The sequence below is a fragment of the Nyctereutes procyonoides genome, unplaced genomic scaffold (assembly GCF_905146905.1).
Source record: "Nyctereutes procyonoides isolate TBG_1078 unplaced genomic scaffold, NYPRO_anot_genome, whole genome shotgun sequence".
Lineage (NCBI taxonomy): Eukaryota > Metazoa > Chordata > Mammalia > Carnivora > Canidae > Nyctereutes > Nyctereutes procyonoides.
Window position 1 is genome coordinate 68,626,533 of NW_026575140.1, and position 17,528 is coordinate 68,644,060.

Below are 17,528 nucleotides of genomic sequence, written 5' to 3' on the forward strand. Positions count from 1 at the left end.
CTCCCTCTGCCTGTGTGTCTCTGCATTGCTTTATCTCTCTCTCTGTATCTGTCATGAATAAATAAATAAAAATCTTAAAAAAAAAAAAAAAGAAAACAGAGGGGTTCTAGAATTAGGAAGTGAAATGTGTCCATAAGTAGCTAGTTGGGCTTGTTTTGTTTTTTAAGAAAATAGAGTTTTTATTTTATAAGGTCAAAAACATCAGGTCCCAGGAGTGATTACAAAGGAAGTCTGTGGTGGGATAGTCAGAGTGCTTGGTGCAGAGACCACTAGAAGAAGAAAAAATCACATATTTAAGTAGTATATAATAAGAATCTACATATGATTGAAATAGAAATAACAGATTTTTCCTCCTCCAATTATAGAGTATGAAAGCATGAAGTGGAGTCAAACAGTGATCAAAAGCATAGCACCAAACGTGTTAATTGCCAGTGATTTTTCTCCAACTGTAAAGATGTGGAATGCACAATTTACCCATTTCTTAGTTCTGGGATAAACATTTTTTTGATACAGAGTACCCCAGATGTCTTCATGTCCTGCCTACTTCACAGGATTGTTTGTAAAGGTTAAATGAGATGATGATAGCCCTCTGAATATTTTAAAGCACTAGACAACTATAACTCTCCATGTATTCTCACTTATTCTTACTCATTTAGTTTATACAATGGAGATAACATTTTAAAAATAAAACTTAGGGCAGCCCCGGTGGCGCAACGGTTTAGCCCCGCCTGCAGCCCAGGGCGTGATCCTGGAGACCCCGGATGGAGTCCCCCACATCGGCCTCCCTGCATGGAGCCTCCTTCTCCCTCTGCCTGTGTTTTTCCCTCTCTCTCTCTCTCTCTCTGTGTGTCTCTCCTGAATAAATAAATAAAATCTTTTAAAAAAAATAAAACTTATATACTGTTCTCTTAATCTGGTGTAAACATTTATGTATTAGGTGGAATCATTTTTCTTGGAAATATTTTAGGAACTAGATAATGATCTCTTTAGATATCATACAATGTGAAGTCTGAAAGAGGAATTAGATCAGTATTTCCCAGGCTTTTGGATTTAATGGACTATTAAGAATAATGACAATAATGATAACGCAGAACGAATGAACACTGAGTGGGCAACTTTATATTTTTTCAAGTAGGACATTAAAAGCCTTAAAAATCTTTGTGGTTTTATTTCATGAAAAACCACTTTCACACCAAAAAGACTAGGAAGTACATAGAATAAGAGTAAAGGACCATTTTTTCAGGTAGATGCTGCGGCTTTATGAAAAGCTCTACTTTCCCCCCTCATTTTATCACACAAGGGGAAGATGTCAACACAGATTGTGATCAGTCCCCAAACAGTGGTTGGGATCCTATAAAGACTGCCCATAATAACTGCACCCTGATCATCTAGTCTAGTTTTATGAAGTAACTTATATTTCACAATATTAGCAAATCCAGTGAAACAAACCAAGTACCTATTTCCTGGGAGCTTACTTAAAACGAATGGCCTTTTTCACAAATAGCCAACACACACACACACACACACACACACACACACACACTGAGATGTTTCAAAGGGTGTGTGTGTGGGGAAGCATGTGCAGAGTCAAACGTAGTTTTGCTAAGGTGTGAGACTGTGTACCTGGAATTTATGATGTTATTGACCTTTGTTTTATGAGGTGATATATTTTTTTCTTTCCCATCAACTAACTGGGCATAACCTTAAGAATGTCTATCTTTGAAATTGCAGGTCAAAGTCACCACAGGAAAGCATGAACTTCAAAGTATGTGGGCCATGTATGTTAGAAAGTATTTTTTGAATGCTGCCAATTAAGTCGACTAGACCTAGGGACAGCAGGAAAGGAATCTTCCAGCAGGGGCCCGGGGGCGGGAGGAGGCGAAGGCAGGGAGGGCCCGGGGTTGCAAGTCTCGCTTCCGAAAACGCCACCTGGAACAGGATGGAAGTCTTATTTGCGAAGCAGTGTCCGGTGACCCATTTTGTGCTCCTTTACTGACATTCTAAGCAGGTGGGACACATCCCACCTAGCCTCGCTCAGGCAATTCTCGTTCTTTCCTGAGAAACCAGCCTCAGGGTCTTCCCATCTTCCCCAAATACACACTTGGAGGCAAGGAGAGATTTTTGACTCACGGATCGCAACTGGGGGGTGGGGGGGGGCGCCCCTCGGCCAAGCGCGGGAGAGCTCCTCGCAGCGCTCCCGGAAGCTGGAAGCTGTGCGGCGGCTCGTCACGTGGCCCACGCGCTGCCTGCTGGGAGCCCGCGGAGTCTGCGCACTGGCAACGCTCGGTCGCGAACCAGGCCTCTTCATTCCCGCGCTTTCGCTGAAGTGGAAGGTCCCGTCGCCATGTAGTAGTAGCCTGGGCTTGGGGTGGGGCGGGAGGGATGCATGTTCTCGAGGGTGTGAAGCCAGGCGGTGAGAGGACGGACGCTTCCTCTCAGGGGCATTAGCGGGTCTGGAACACAAGGAGGGAGGAAAGGCCGCGGGGAGGGAAGCGAGGGGAAGAAAAAAAGGTAGGTGACATGGCCCCAGGGGCCCACTAGGCGTTGAGGAGAAACAAGATGAGGAGAAAAAAAAAAGTTGCGTAAGGTGCAGGGTCATTGCTTGGTAAAGTCTAGGTCACCGGAGCATTGGCTTGCGGAGCCGAGCTCGGCGTCTGCGAGTGGGGTGTGTCACGGGAGGAGTCCCACCCAGCCTCGTGACCCGGCGGACTCAGCAGGGCGGGTGGGGGAGGGCGGCTAAGTGGATGACAGAAAAAACAACAACAACAACACAGACAGATTAATTTTTGCAGAAACAGAATTACCTAACTGTGGAAGTTTTCATTTGCTGTCCACACGCGTTCTGCTACCCTGAGGGGGAGAGAAGAGGTGTAGAAGGAAAAAGGGAAGAGAAAAAGGGGAAGGGAGAGGAAGAGAAGGGCTCTGGTGGTGGCTTCTCTTTTGGAACTTCCCAAGGCAGAGTGAGCCCTACGGGGCACGTGTGGTGTTTTCCTGCTGCTGTGGTGGTAGACCGTGTGGAGCACCAGGAGGGAATTCATGATCATCATCAGTGTTTTAGTATTGTTCGTTGTTGCTGTCTTTCTGTCTCATTTATACGAATATGATGTGTGACCAACCAAACAGATTCATTACAATTTTTCAGGTCACCATAGTTTATACAAGAAAAGAAGAAGAAGAAGAAGAAGAAGAAGAAGAAGAAGAAGAAGAAGAAAAGTAAATTGATATTCGAGTATAGACCAGTCTCATCTCTCTTTTTTCTTTTCTTTTTCTTTTTTTCTTTTTCTTTTCTTTTCTTTCTTTCTTTTTTTTTTTTTTCCCTGGGCTCATCTCTTCAGACGTAGAGGCTATCCCTGTGTGGGTTTCTACATTTTTACTGTGACCGTAATCTTTCAGATTCCTAGGGAAATCATCTTCAGGATTTATGGAAAAGTAATTTAAGAGTAAAATTTGATGCTCTGTGAAGGTCAGATAGGGCGGTGGAAACTCCGACGCGAAATCTCGGTTCTAGACTGGCTCAGTTGTACTTGTTTGAACTTGGCCAGTGATCTCTGCCTCTGTGTTCACGTCTGTGAAAAATGACATTGAACCAGTTAGGTAGACTATGAGATCTATTTCACCATTAAGATTTTTTTTGAAGGTAGAAGAATCTTAAATTCTGAAACGAGGCAAAAGTGCCAAGGAGACTAGTTTGGCTGAACCTAGGCAGAGGGAGTAGGTGAAAATCATGGGTTGGTAGGTTGGCCCCAGGTGACGTCGGACTTTAGATGCCCTGCCATGGAAATTGAACTTGTTCTGGAGCAATGAATAGTGGGAAGGGAATTTTGAGTTAAGGGAATATGGTAATCAGTTTGAAATATTGGCAGTAGTTGATAGGATGGAGTGGGGTAGAGGGAAATTCAGTAGTTCAAATAAATGACAGATAACGAGAGCCTAAATGAACAATTAGAGCTTAAATAAAATTGGTGGGACTAGGAAGAAAGGGGAAGACTAAAATAAGCTGTAGCATAGAGTTTGTACTTACATTTGGCATTCCTTTAAACTTTGCAGCTCTTGCCTCCAGAATATGATGGCAAGTCACATCGTAAAACCTGATACTAGGAATTGCAAGAGACCAAGAGAGCTGGAGGTAATCCATATGCTCCTGGAGCCTTAACCTTTGTTTTTGTTTTTTTTTTTATACTTCTCAAAATTTTTTTCTATTTAACAAAGTTCTGTTGATGAATGGAATTTAATGTTTTCATATTCCCGGAATTGGGCTTGTCCCAGCAGGAACTATGTTGACTCCAGCTGCTTTTTCACTAAATTAATGGAGGTCTTCAAGAAACTATTGGGAGATTTCTTTGTTGTAATTAGTGGTGTAGAAACAAATGGTTTCATGCATGTATGATACCGAAGATTTTAAGTAATTGTTTTGCTCTAGTAAGTAGGAGACCTAGGTACTATAGTTGCTGATATTTTCAATTAAGAGCACTGTGTTCTGCCCTTCTTCACTACTGCTCCCACCAATAGATCTGTTTGCATTTAGGATATTATTTGCTTCCTTAAAGATCTTGCAGAGGGGATCCCCGGGTGGCGCAGCGGTTTGGCGCCTGCCTTTGGCCCAGGGCGCGATCCTGGAGACCCGGGATCGAATCCCACGTCAGGCTCCCGGTGCATGGAGCCTGCTTCTCCCTCTGCCTGTGTCTCTGCCTCTCTCTCTCTCTCTCTCTCTCTGTGTGTGTGTGTGTGTGTGACTATCATAAATAAATAAAAATTAAAAAAAAAATATCTTGCAGAGTTTTCCAGACATTTGTCTGTTGTCTAAATGAAAGTTTTACATTATTGCTGTGGAAACATCTACCCTTTCAGGATACAGGAAACTTTTCCATCAAGGGATTCATACCATAATCAAAGCCTAACGTAAAGCCAAAGTAAAATTTAGCATGTTGAATAAGGTGCTTGTTAGGCCTAAAAATTTTCTCGATAATAAAATGACTAAGTGGGACATGAGTGCATATAATTTCTAGTATGTTTGCTCTTTCCCTGAAAGATATTTTATTTGCCTTTTTTGGGGACAGCATGCATATGTTCTAAGAATCCTGTTGACTATTTTCTTTACTTTTTTTTATTAGCCTCAAATGCCAGATAGTCCACAACTGTCTTCTCTTGGAAAATCAGATTCCTCTTTCTCTGAAAGCTCTGGACTGTTTTATAAAGATGAATCCCTGGAGAAAGATTTGAATGGTGATATATAAAATGCATATATTTCTAAACAATGATTTTCTAATACAGAAAGTTTGTTATAGTTCATAACTTACTCAGTGACTTTTTTTTTGAACAGATATGAGCAAGGAAATTAATCTAATGTTGTCTACATATGCAAAGATCTTAAGGCAAGTACTTATAGTATATCCTCTTGAGTCTTTCTCTTAGAAATGATTTTTTTCTCGAAACCATAATGGGAAGTTAGTTCAGTGGCTGCAAATCTGTCCAGTAATTGTAATTTCAGAGTTTTTAAATAATTAATTAGTTGGTTATTTTCAAAGACTAACATGAACTTTTCCACTAAAATCCTGTGTTTTGTTACTACCAAAGCTAAGTACTAGGTTGGTTGTATTTTGATCTCTGATTAGATGATATAACATTTAACATTTTATGAAAAAAATTTCTTTGAGAAAGATGCCATTTGTTGAAGTTAATGATAAGAGTGCTATTAAAGATAAATATATTTATGAGATATTAAAATATTATGTCATATATTTGAAGACTGAATTTAAATATTTTATTTGCCTGAGATTATCATGTTTGTAAGATGTTTGTTGTTGTTTTGTTTTTTAAGGTGTTTTTTTTTTTTTTAACTACTGGACAATCATTGTATTTGGAAGATGGTTTGTGTGGCTGTTAAAATAATGTGTATAGTTTAATATGGGAATTATAATGTATTGTAAGATATATAGTCTGCAGTGTCAGGAGACTTTGAATAGTCCAAAATGTTTACATGACTAATTTAACTTTCACTGAAGAGTGTTTGTAAGTTATTGAAGCTTTTTGATATGCAAAGCTATTTAAATGAAGTTGCTAACAAATAACATCACTGTGATAGTGTCACTAGACATTATAACTATTTAGTTTAACGTAAAACTTTTTTTTCCTCATTAGTGAGAGAGCAGCAGTAGATGCATCTTATATTGACGAGATAGATGGACTCTTCAAAGAAGCCAATACTATTGAAAACTTTCTAATACAAAAAAGAGAGCTCCTGAGACAGAGGTTTACAGTGATTGCAAACACATTGCACAGATAAAATTGTGTACTTAACATAAGCTGAGAATTTAAGCCCATTATTGTACTAAAAGAATGACATTTATGCTCTGAAAGCTCTCTAGTTACTAAAGAAAATGTGTACCTTAAATGTAGAAGGGGAAATTCCTTGCATTTCTTTTCTAGATTTAAAAGGGCCTTTAAACTGGACATTAATATGAAGTATGTAGCTTTTTTTTTGAGGGTTGGATATTTGGCATATTTCATAGAAGTATAAATTATTTAAGTTCTCTGTAGATTTTTTTTAAACCTCCTAGCCTTTCTTAAAATTCTAAAAGAGAACTCAGTGAGTTAATTTGATAATGTTTAACAATAATGCACTTTTTCTTTTAGAATACTCTGTCTAAATAGCAGATAGATAGCTATGGAGATAGTTTTTTATTGGAGATAGTTTTAAATGGTTTTCATGGTCAGTATTATTAAAAAAAACTAAAACCTCAAGATAATTTGTCCAGTTTCACAATATGTAATAAAATATGACTCAACTATTGCGTTTAATGTTATCGTTTGATTATTTTAACTATTATTATATATGACTAATAAAAATTCTTGGCTTAAAATTATTTTTTTTGTGATAAAAGTGATAAAATAAAAACCAGAAATTACTAACCAGAACCTTACATGAGTTGGCTTTTTTACATATCAACCATACAATGGTGCAGTTAATAAATTATGTTTAGAAACCTTAGCAACTGTGTGGTATAAGATTGCCTAAACAACAAAGTAACCTTGGTGAGTCATTTAAAACCTATGATAATTCATAAATTGAATTTCAATTAGAGGATCTAAAACTCATCTAGCTAAAAAAAAGGTTGGAAGGTTGTGTATGATTTTATCAAAGACTTTTAATATGTTTTATAATTATATGTTAACTATTATATGTGATAACTATATTAAACAGAATTTTAAAAATCAGCACACATTTGTCAATCATATAAGTAATTCAATCTATTTTATGTATATTTTGCCATATAAGCAATCACAAATTTGGACATATTTACAAATAGCACCACAGGGAATTTGATATTCCTCTGGTGTGCAGGATATTTGCCTTGCTGCCTTCTAAATGTTAAAACTCATCTGACAACTAAAATAGCAATCACATTACTATTTGAAGGCATATATACCACATTTATATAAGTACTCATGCAAGAAAGGATTGAAAACAGTAAAATAAAATATTAACTAAAAATATTGGTTAAGTGAAAAAAAAATTAATTAGGTTTATAGAGGGATATGCTAATGGCACAGGATAGGTTGAAGGTCAATGAGCTATTAGTGATGGAATTTTATTTATTTATTTTATTTTATTTTATTTTTTCAATTGAGATAACTCACTACCTTCGGACCAGCCAGTAATGGAATTTTAGGGGCAGCCTGGGTGGCTCAGTGGTTTAGCGCTGCCTTTGGCCCAGGGTGTGATACTGGAGACCCTGGATCGAGTCCCACGTCGGGCTCCCTGCATGGAGCCTGCTACTCCCTCTGCCTGTGTCTCTGCCTGTCTCTCGCTCTGTGTGTGTCTCATGAATAAATAAATAAAATCTTAAAAAAAAAAAGTAATAGAATTTTATTTTTTAAAAAAATATTTTATTCCTTTATTTGAGAGAGAGAGGTAACAAGAGAGAGCATGAGTGGAGAGGAGTGGGAGAAGCAGACTCTCCATGAGCAGGGAGCCTGATAGGGTGCTCCATCCCAGGACCCTGGGATCATGACCTGAGTCGAAGGCAGGCACTTAACTGACTGAGTCCCCCCAGGCATTCCAGTAATGGAATTTGAAAATACTAAATGTAACCAGAAGATTATATTTGAGTTGCTATGACATGTCACATAGGTTTTGAGTTATTCTGTTAACTTACAGAATTTTATAATGTTCTAAATACAAAGACATCTATTGGCACATCATAATTTAATGTTCCCGAGTTACTCTTTTATAAGCATTTATTATTAATGAGAAAGATAAGGCTAACATTGTTTCAGAGGGCATTTCATAATATGCTTGTTATATCTTGATGGTATCACCATTGTTCAACATGTTCTTTTTTATGATGGTTCAGAAAATTGGTTTGATCATTTCCTTTGGTGTGATTAAGACTAGGGGAACTGATTTTTAGTTACTATGTGTTCACTGGTCAGAAAAGCTACCTCCTATGATAAAAGTTCCTGAAAGCCTAATTAAGACTGATTTTTATCACGTTTTGGTGTTTTTTGTACCATCCATATAAACAAAAATAATTATCTTTGGATGATTAACAACTGCAGATACGTTATTACCCTTTAGTTTGCACTTCTAATATCACTCATTTCAATAAAATGTCACAGTTTATAAATTATTTCTCACTAGTTACCAATAAAAATAGATATTGAATATTTTTGTACATCATACTCTGCTAGGCATTGAGGGGAATACAGAATAAGATACTCTATTCTCCCTTTTGACAGTTGTAACCACTCCTTTCTTGAAATATACTTACATGTCTTTGCTAGGAAGCCAGGATAGGTAAATGTTAAAAGTATCTCTGTGCAGTGCTAGTTAACTCCTTAGTGGATGTTGGCAAAGGGGTCAGAAAAGTAGTGAAACGAGTTTTGGAAAGGAAAGAAGTGGATATTTCAGGCAGGGGAAGACTTGCTAAAATGGCACCAAAGAACAAAATCATGTGGTATGTTGGATAGACATTCTCTGGAGCTGGGAATTCACAAGGGAATAGTGCATCATCTAAACTACCAGAGAGCAGGGACTGAATCTTGTTTCCTTATATTCCTAATTTGTAGCACAGTATTTGATATATTGGTGTTCAAGAGTGTTTGTTTAATAAAAATATACAGGGTTATATGTTTTTTAAGAGCATACCTTCACAGAGCCTTATTCATACTAGCTTGTCAGAAAATGTTTTGTAAATTAAATAAATGGAAAAGAAAAGGAGGGATGAAATATTAGAAAGCAGAGAGACAAAAGATGGAAAGGTAGGTGTGGCCAAAAAGGTAGAGTCCTTTGTTGCTAGACTACGTTGGACTATATTCTCTAAGGAAAGAGATGTGGATCTTTGAGAGAAGTGGCATAATGAAACTGAGCCGATGGATCAAGGGGTTTAATTGTACTGTGAGAAGAGGTTTGAAAGAAGAAAGTTTAGGAAAGGAGACCTCTATTAGTGGTCTAATTTCAGAATTTGAAACAGCTATTTATGATAGGTTAGGTAGTTAGGATATGTCTCCTGAAAATGAGACTAAGAGATTGCAGGTGTCTGGAAGCCCTGCCCCTTGTCTGCCTTCCCTGACTCCCTCCCCCATTCCCTCCTATTCTGTCAGTGAGCCAAGGACAGCCCAGGAAGTGTGAGGTTTTGGAAATCACAGGATCTGCTGCTACTAAATTCAGTACCAGAATGTTTTCTCAGACCTTTCTCCATTTTGTCAGCAACCTTTCTACCATTGCAGTGGGGTTCCTTTCTGTGGTAGTTCACTGGATCCCAGGTAGGGGATTTGCCCCTTGCTCCTCCCCTTCCTCCTCTTCCTACGTAGCACCTTAGGCTTCCAATTCTGTGTCTCCTTCCTGAAAAGTTCTGGGGGCTTATGAAGCTTTTCACTCTGTGTGTAGCAGGTGCAGGCAGCAACACCATGGAGCTGGGAGTTAAGGAAGACTTGAGTCAGGATCTGTTTACTTGTCAGGGAAACAGTCTTTCTATTTGTATATTTTGTATAACATACAGGGCAGGATTCAGGGTTTAGGGATTCTCTTGAATCTGCAATATGAAGAATATTCACTATTTAGACCCTTCTCAATTGCAAATCACTGCTACTCATCCTAATGTAAATGTTTGGTTATTCTATTTGCGTTCTGGGGGACTGCTTTAAAACGTCTGGTGGTTGTTTTCTAGCTTTTTATTATAGGTACTATCATGACAAGATTTTATTTCTTGAAATTGGCTGATGTTGAACTACCAGGAATCATACTAATATGCATTATAAACTTCAAAATTGTTTAATAATTTAGTGCTTGTAGTATGCAACATAGTGTGTTAGGTACTGGAGTGGGGGTAAAAACAAGTGATCCTTTATTCAAGAAATACCAGTAGTAGAGGTTATAAATTGTATTCATCTTTATCACAGAAGAGAGAGTAAGATGAGTGCCTTAACAGAGCTGAAATAGATGCTGTGTGAGTTCACACTAATGAGAATCAGTTCTTGCTATAGAAAAATGGGAATGCTGTGTTTGAGAAGCACCTGCTATGGGCACTGGATCTTGAAGGATGAGTAGGGTAAGTGAATTTCACCTGGAAGAGATGGGAAATATCCTAGGTGAAGAGAAGGTTGTAATTATGATGAGAAGAGAATGGGGAATGGTTTAGTTTGGCTGGAGTGGAAGGCATTAGTGAGGGGGCACCTGGACAGGTAGGTTGGTGTGAGATCGTACAGTGCCTTCAGTGCCTGCCAAGAAGTTTAGACTTTACTTGATAGAAGCGAGGAGTTATATGTGAAGGCTTTTGGAGGATTATTTAATACAATCAGATCTGTACTTAAGAAGATTAATTTTGTAACAATGCTTCCCGAAATTTTTCACATCATAGCACACATAGAAAATGATAATATTTTTACCTTACATTGGAGTAAATTGGATGGGATCTTTTAGAGCTGGAGACAATTGGCCTGTGGCCTCTGGCCATCCCAAGGGATCAAAGGATCACGAGGCCCACCCAGTCAGAGGCTCTGCAAGGTAGATAGCTTCCCTATCTAGTTTCTCCTTCCAAGTAAGAGGCTATGCTAACATCTTCTAAGAGGATGTGAGGACCTAAATTAGGACAGTAGAAAGGAAGTGACTGGATAGGTAAGAGAGATTGAGGAGGACAGGTTCAGGCAGAAAAATTGGGGGGGGGCGGGTGGCACTGCCCAGGTGGGGTGGACTAGCAAAAATCTTTACAAAGGATTTCCCCAGGCAACCTTGTAAACTTCTCAGCCCTAATAGTTTATACTGGCCACCCCATATCATCCCCTTAGCATTCTTTTCCTGGTCCTGTCTGGGGATAGTCAGAATTTAACCACTTAGTGAATGTGAGGGGCCAGTGGAGAAGATGAATTCAAGGCCCACAGAGATTTTGAAGCTAGATGATTTAGCAGGTGGAGAAAATGGATTTGGAAAGGGGAAAATGAACAATTCTCTTTTGGCGTGTTGAGAGTCACCTGTAAGAAGTACTTGGTAAAATTAAGGGACTTGGTGAGACTACCAGGGAGGGTGTGCTGAGATTATAAAGAGTAAGGTCCAAGGTCAGACTCAAGAGGTGATAAGAAGAGGAGCCAATTAAGGGAAACTACTCTTATTATATTTAATTATGACAACAAATACAAATGGGAAATATTATCCTCCTTTCACTCCATGATCCCCATATTACCATTGAAAAACTTGAGGCTCAGAGTGATTGGTAACTTACCCAAGGTTGTCAGCTAGTAAGTGAAGCTAGTGTAAAGCAAACAAAGAGAGAGTAGGGAAGTTAGAAAAATGCAGTGTTTTCAGGAACCAAGAATAGAAAAGGGTTTAAAGAGGTATAGATCACAATATCAAGTGCCATGGAAGATTTGAAGTGTACAAAAAACTGCCAATAACATGCTATGGCATACAAAACATATGGACATATACATTTTTTTCTAAAATGCAAGGTTTTTTTTTTATAATTATTTTTTTTAAATTTTTTTATTTATTTATGATAGTCACACACACACACACACAGAGAGGCAGAGACACAGGCAGAGGGAGAAGCAGGCTCCATGCACTGGGAGCCCGACGTGGGATTCGATCCCGGGTCTCCAGGATCGCGCCCTGGGCCAAAGGCAGGCGCCAAACCGCTGCGCCACCCAGGGATCCCGCAAGGTGTTTTAAATTCATGAATCTCTATTCAGACAAATGTCCAATCTGGGTATTCAGTTTCTATTTAAGTGTGAGGACTAAAATCACTGACCTCGGGACATTTATTTTAATGTTAAGAGGAGAGTGAGATGAATATGCATAATATAAATGAAAGTAATAAGATAAATTCCTCCTCCAAATTTTCAAAGTATCCTCTTTATACCTCTAATATTGGGGTTCTCAAATTTTGGTATAGCTAAGAATACTTGCTTGCTGTATCTGATTCTGCTTAGGTCCAGTCTGGAGACCATTAATCTGCATTTTAGCAGTAATACCGTGTATTTCTGTTCCAGGTAGTCCTCAGATCATACCTTGAGAAATAGTGCTCAAACAAAACACTGATTACAGTACAAATGGTCTGTTTGTATGTCCATTTACTAGGGAACAAGTTCCTTTACATCAAATTCAAATACCTTTTATCCCTTACCAGTTACCACTTTGTAGAATGAATAAATAATTTGAAGGAAAATGATGTTAGGTCTTGTTGGGTTGATCATTGAAAGCTATATAAATAATGATAGGTAACATTTTTTTCTAAAACCTTGTTCTAAAACCTATACATAACCTAACTCATTTATTTTTTATAGCCCTAGAAGTAATAAGAATTATTATTATCCCCATCTTAGAATGGAGGAAACAGAGCACAGAGAGGTTGTCTTGTTCAAGGCTATTTATTTGAAAAATGGGAGGCCAGGATTTGAACCTAAGTAATCTGGAGCCCAGCAGAAGAACCTGGGCCAGTACTTTTATCAAATATTACACTAGACTTCCTCTTAAAGGAGGTAGCACTTGAGATAGAATTTGAACAATACTAGCATTTCCTTAGGGATAGATGAGTCAATTTTATTTGGGAAATTAGGAAATAGTTCAGTTTGAATTGTTATTTATAGGAAAGTAGAAGGAATCATGTACTCTAAACTGAATTTTATAGATTTGGAAGAAATGGGATAATAGATATAACATTGTAAAATATTTTGCTAAAATCATGTAAATCTCACTTCTTCGGAGGAATAGTATCTCTCTGTGTTAGTTTTTCTGGTTTAGATTTCTATTTTACTGTTCAAGATCTGTGAAATAAAATAAAGCACAGTCTAATTATATATCTCACCACCTCTCTGTATTAGGCAACACTATCTTGTGAACATCAAATAAATATGAAATAATAGGGATAATTTCCAGCTTATTATATAGTAATGATTTTTTTCTTCTCGTGACTTTTGAAGCCCAGATAATTTCAGACCATGTATCACTGCATAATTGAATTCATGACATCCTTCATTTTTTTAAAATGACACCCTTCTTTTAGAAAATACCATGCACATTCATGTGTATGCCACTAAAATGGAAGAAATTGAATTACAGATCCTACTAAATTCTCATAAATTGCTATGAAATCCTTGGCATCCCACTTTGGTGTATCAAAAGTACTGACATAGATGTAATTAGGATAGTAATGAATAGTGGTCATTTTTCATTCTAACAATGAGGTTGCTTTTAGCACATCTGAGGTTAATATGTAGAGTCAGTCTTGTGAAAATAGGACCATTGTTCAACTGTGAGAAATGATAGTAGTAATAAAATCTTGAGTTAATTCTTAGGCAGATTTGTACTGCAAGACTACAAAAAAAAAGGATTGTTTTAGTTCAAAAATGGAGACCCGGGATGCCTGGGTGGCTCAGTGGTTGAGCATCTGCCTTTGGCTCAGGGTGTGATCCTGAGGTACTGGAATAGAGTTCCTCATCAGACTCAGGGAGCCTGCTTCTCCCTCTGCCTATGTCTCTGCCTCTCTCTTTGTGTTGCTCATGAATACATAAATAAAATCTTAAAAAAAAAAACAATCCAGAGAGGTGACATTTGAGAATGAGGAGGTAGAGGGATTTGGAGATGATATTTAGTATTGGGTTTACTTTTCCCTTACTAGTAGGTAGGAGTATTGTCTCTGGAGAAACAGGTATCTTGTACAATTTTTTGACTCTTGATTTCCTCTTCACAGTTTTAAAGAAATACATGGAAGGTACTCATCAGAAGAAGGCAGTCTTCCATAAGCGTGAAAGGCTCCCGTGTATTGCACCACTACTAACCACGGTGGAGGAGACGCCACAGATGGTTTCTGCCCAAGTCCGAGGACAGTTTCCTGAGTGGCTCAGTGGCTATCTACTTCGAATTGGGCCTGGGAAATTCGAGTTTGGGAAGGATGAGTAAGTCTTGATTTTGGAGAACAATTTAGATTTTTTTTAGTGTGACTGGTTCTGCATTAATGTGCATTAAGTCTGTTTTCTCTCTGAGGCTAATGTTGCATGCAGTCCCTTTGATTACAGGTGAGAAAACCGTAGTCTACAGAAAAGAAAAGACACTTAATTCTTAAAAAAAAAAGAAAGAAAGAAAGAAAGAAACGGGGATCCCTGGGTGGCTCAGCGGTTTGGCGCCTGCCTTTGGCCCAGGGCACGATCCTGGAGTCCTGGGATTGGGTCCCACGTCGGGCTCCCGGCATGGAGCCTGCTTCTCCCTCCTCCTGTGTCTCTGCCTCTTTCTCTCTCTCTCTATCATAAATAAAAATAAATAAATCTTTAAAAAAAGAAAAGAAAGTTCAGACTTTTCTGCTTTGCAGAATATTATGAATTCAGAGTCCTCTGAAGGCTTATGCCAAAAGAGAAGTGCCTGTATGACTACCAAGCTCTGTTTCACCACAAGTTCCTGAAGGAAGAGGCAATGTCTTCACCTCAGACAGCTCCCCTACTCAGTGCTCGCCAGACACCATGACTTTTTCAGTTCCTCAAACTGGACACATTTATTTTTGCTCAGGGTCTTGGCATTGGCCCTTATCTGTCTTCCCAAGTCTGATTCTTGTCATTCAGATATCAGCTCAAATGTCCTTTGAGGCTTTCCTGATCTCCCAATCTAAAAATGCTATTATTAATTATATTACCTATTAGGGCGTCTGTGTGGCTTAGTTGTTTGAGTCCCTGACTCTTGGTTTCTTGGCTTCGGTTCAGTCATGATCTCAGGGTCATGTGATGGAGCCCAGTGATGGGCTTGGCACTTGGCTCAGGGTCTGTTTGTCCCTTTCCTCTGCTCCTCCCCTTGCTCATGTGCCCCTCCCCCCAACTAGATGAATAAAATCTTTTTTTAAAAATGGTGTTACCTATTTTAATTCTATGCATAGCGCTGTCAATGCCTAGTATTTGTTGTTGTTGTTTATTTGTTGTTTTATTGGCTGTGTTCTTCCACTAGAATATAAATTCCATGAGGGCAGAAAGTTTTTTCTTATTCACCCTATATCCCCAGTATCTAGGACAGTGACCTGTTCTTTTTTTTTTTTTTGGCCTGTTCTTAAATAGCTCTCAATAAATACATATAAATAAATGAAAAACACCAGTGATTCTTTATTATTACTTTGTATGTTTAGTAGGGACATGAAATAATTAAAGAAACCCCTATGGTAAGGAAGGAATCTTCTTTGCCTTAAACTTTTTTTAAAAAAGATTTTATTTATTCATGAGTGACATACAGAGAGGCAGAGACACAGGCAGAGGGAGAAGCAGGCCCCCCACAAGGAGCCTGACCCAGGATCTAGGGATCACAACCTGAGCCAAAGGCAGATGCTCAACCACTGAGCCAATTAAGTGTCTCTTTAAACATTTTCGAATATTAGAAACTTTTTTTCGTTATAAAAGTTTTTACTTATATAAAACTTTTTGAAATATAGAACAGAGTGGGGGAGGGGCAAGATGGTGGAAGAGTAGGGTCCCCAAGTCACTTGTCCCTACCAAATTACCTAGATAACCTTCAAATCATCCTGAAAATCTATGAATTTGACCTGAGATTTAAAGAGAGAACAGCTGGAATGCTACAGTGAGAAGAGTTCACGCTTCTATCTAGGTAGAAAGACGGGGGAAAAAAGAAATGAAACAAAAGGCATCCAAGGGGGAATGGCCCCGTGAGGAGCCGGGCTAAGGCCAGGGCGAGTGCCCCCAGGACAGGAAAGCACCATCCCAGAGAAGCAGGGGCTTCACCAATCTTCCCGGAAAAGCAGGGGCTTCACCAATCTTCCTGGAGGAAAGGCGCTGGCAGGGAGTTAGAGCAGGACCCCAGGAGGGTGGGGATGCCCTCAGGCTCCCTGGGACACTAACAGACACTTGCCCCTGGGGAGAGTGCGCCGAGATCCCTAAAGGGCTTCAGCCCGCGGCACGGCTGGACCCGGGAGCAGCTCGGAGGGGCTCAGGCTGCAGCTCCGCGGAGAAGGGGCAGCGCGGCCGGGAGCTTGAATCCAACAGCGCAGGCCTGGGAGCACAGGACATCGGGGACACAGCCCAGGATCTGGCCTCTCCCCGGGACAGGCAGAGGCCAGGAGGGCACAGGACAGCAAGGACGCTCCTGCCCCAAGCTGAACAGATCAGCGGCCCTGCCCCCAGAGCATCCAGGCCCCTGCAGACTGAGAGCTCTGTAGCTACTGCGGGAGCTGAATCCAGGGCTCCAAGGCTGGCCGCTGCCACTGTGGTTGTTCCTTCTGGGGCCTCACAGGGTAAACAACCCCCACTGAGCCTCACAGTGGCCTCACCGATAAACAGGATAAACATCACTTACTGAGCCCTGCACCAGGCAGGGGGCAGAGCAACTCCCCCAAGTCCTAACACCTGAAAATCACAACAGGCCCCTCCCCCAGAAGACTAGCTAGACGGACGGGGGAAAAACAAATTATTGACCAAGCAGCACTGGAAAGTTCCAGGGGAAGTCAAGGGACTTACAGTATACAGAATCAGAGGATATTCACCCTTGGTTTTTTTTTTTTTTTTTTTTTTTTTTGATTTTTGATTTCTGTTTGCTTCCCCCACCCCTTTATTTTCCTTTCTTTCTTTTTTCCTCTTTTTCTTCTCTTTTTTTTCTTTTTTTCTTCCTTTTTTCTTTTTTTTCTTTTCTTTCCTTCTTTCTCTTCTCTCTTTTTCTCCTTTTCCCAATGCAACTTGTTTTTGGCCACTCTGCACTGAGCAAAATGACTAGAAGGAAAACCTCACCTCAAAAGAAAGAATCAGAAACAGTCCTCTCTCTCACAGAGTTACAAAATCTGGATTACAATTCAATGTCAGAAAGCCAATTCAGAAGCACTATTATAAAGCTTCTGGTGGCTCTAGAAAAAAGCATAAAGGACTCAAGGGACTTTATGACTGCAGAATTTAGATCTAATCAGGCAGAAATTAAAAATCAATTGAATGAGATGCAATCCAAACTAGAAGTCCTAATGACGAGGGTTAACAAGGTAGAAGAACGAGTGAGTGACATAGAAGACAAGTTGATGGCAAAGAGGGAAACTGAGGAAAAAAGAGACAAACAAAAGACCATG

General features: G+C 39.4%; 2 protein-coding genes across 3 annotated transcripts in view; both read left to right on the forward strand.

Annotated features, from left to right (window-relative positions):
- Positions 1-4,063: 4,063 nt before the first annotated feature.
- On the forward strand, positions 4,064-6,688 carry TEX12 (testis expressed 12). Its single transcript, XM_055307090.1, has 4 exons — positions 4,064-4,126; positions 5,112-5,223; positions 5,321-5,372; positions 6,139-6,688. The coding sequence occupies exons 1-4, from the start codon at positions 4,064-4,066 to the stop codon at positions 6,281-6,283; spliced, it is 372 nt and encodes a 123-aa protein (XP_055163065.1). The 3' UTR covers positions 6,284-6,688.
- Positions 6,689-9,650: 2,962 nt separating this feature from the next.
- Positions 9,651-17,528, forward strand: part of BCO2 (beta-carotene oxygenase 2) — a 46,970-nt gene continuing 39,092 nt past the window's right edge. Inside the window, exons 1-2 of one of the 2 annotated variants that reach the window (XM_055304905.1) lie at positions 9,651-9,765; positions 14,184-14,388. In XM_055304905.1, coding sequence (XP_055160880.1) covers positions 9,678-9,765; positions 14,184-14,388 — 293 coding nt within the window. In that variant the 5' untranslated portion in view covers positions 9,651-9,677. Of the gene's footprint in view, positions 9,766-10,432; positions 10,551-14,183; positions 14,389-17,528 lie in introns of those variants that run through there. The other variant, XM_055304906.1, reaches the window with a different exon arrangement.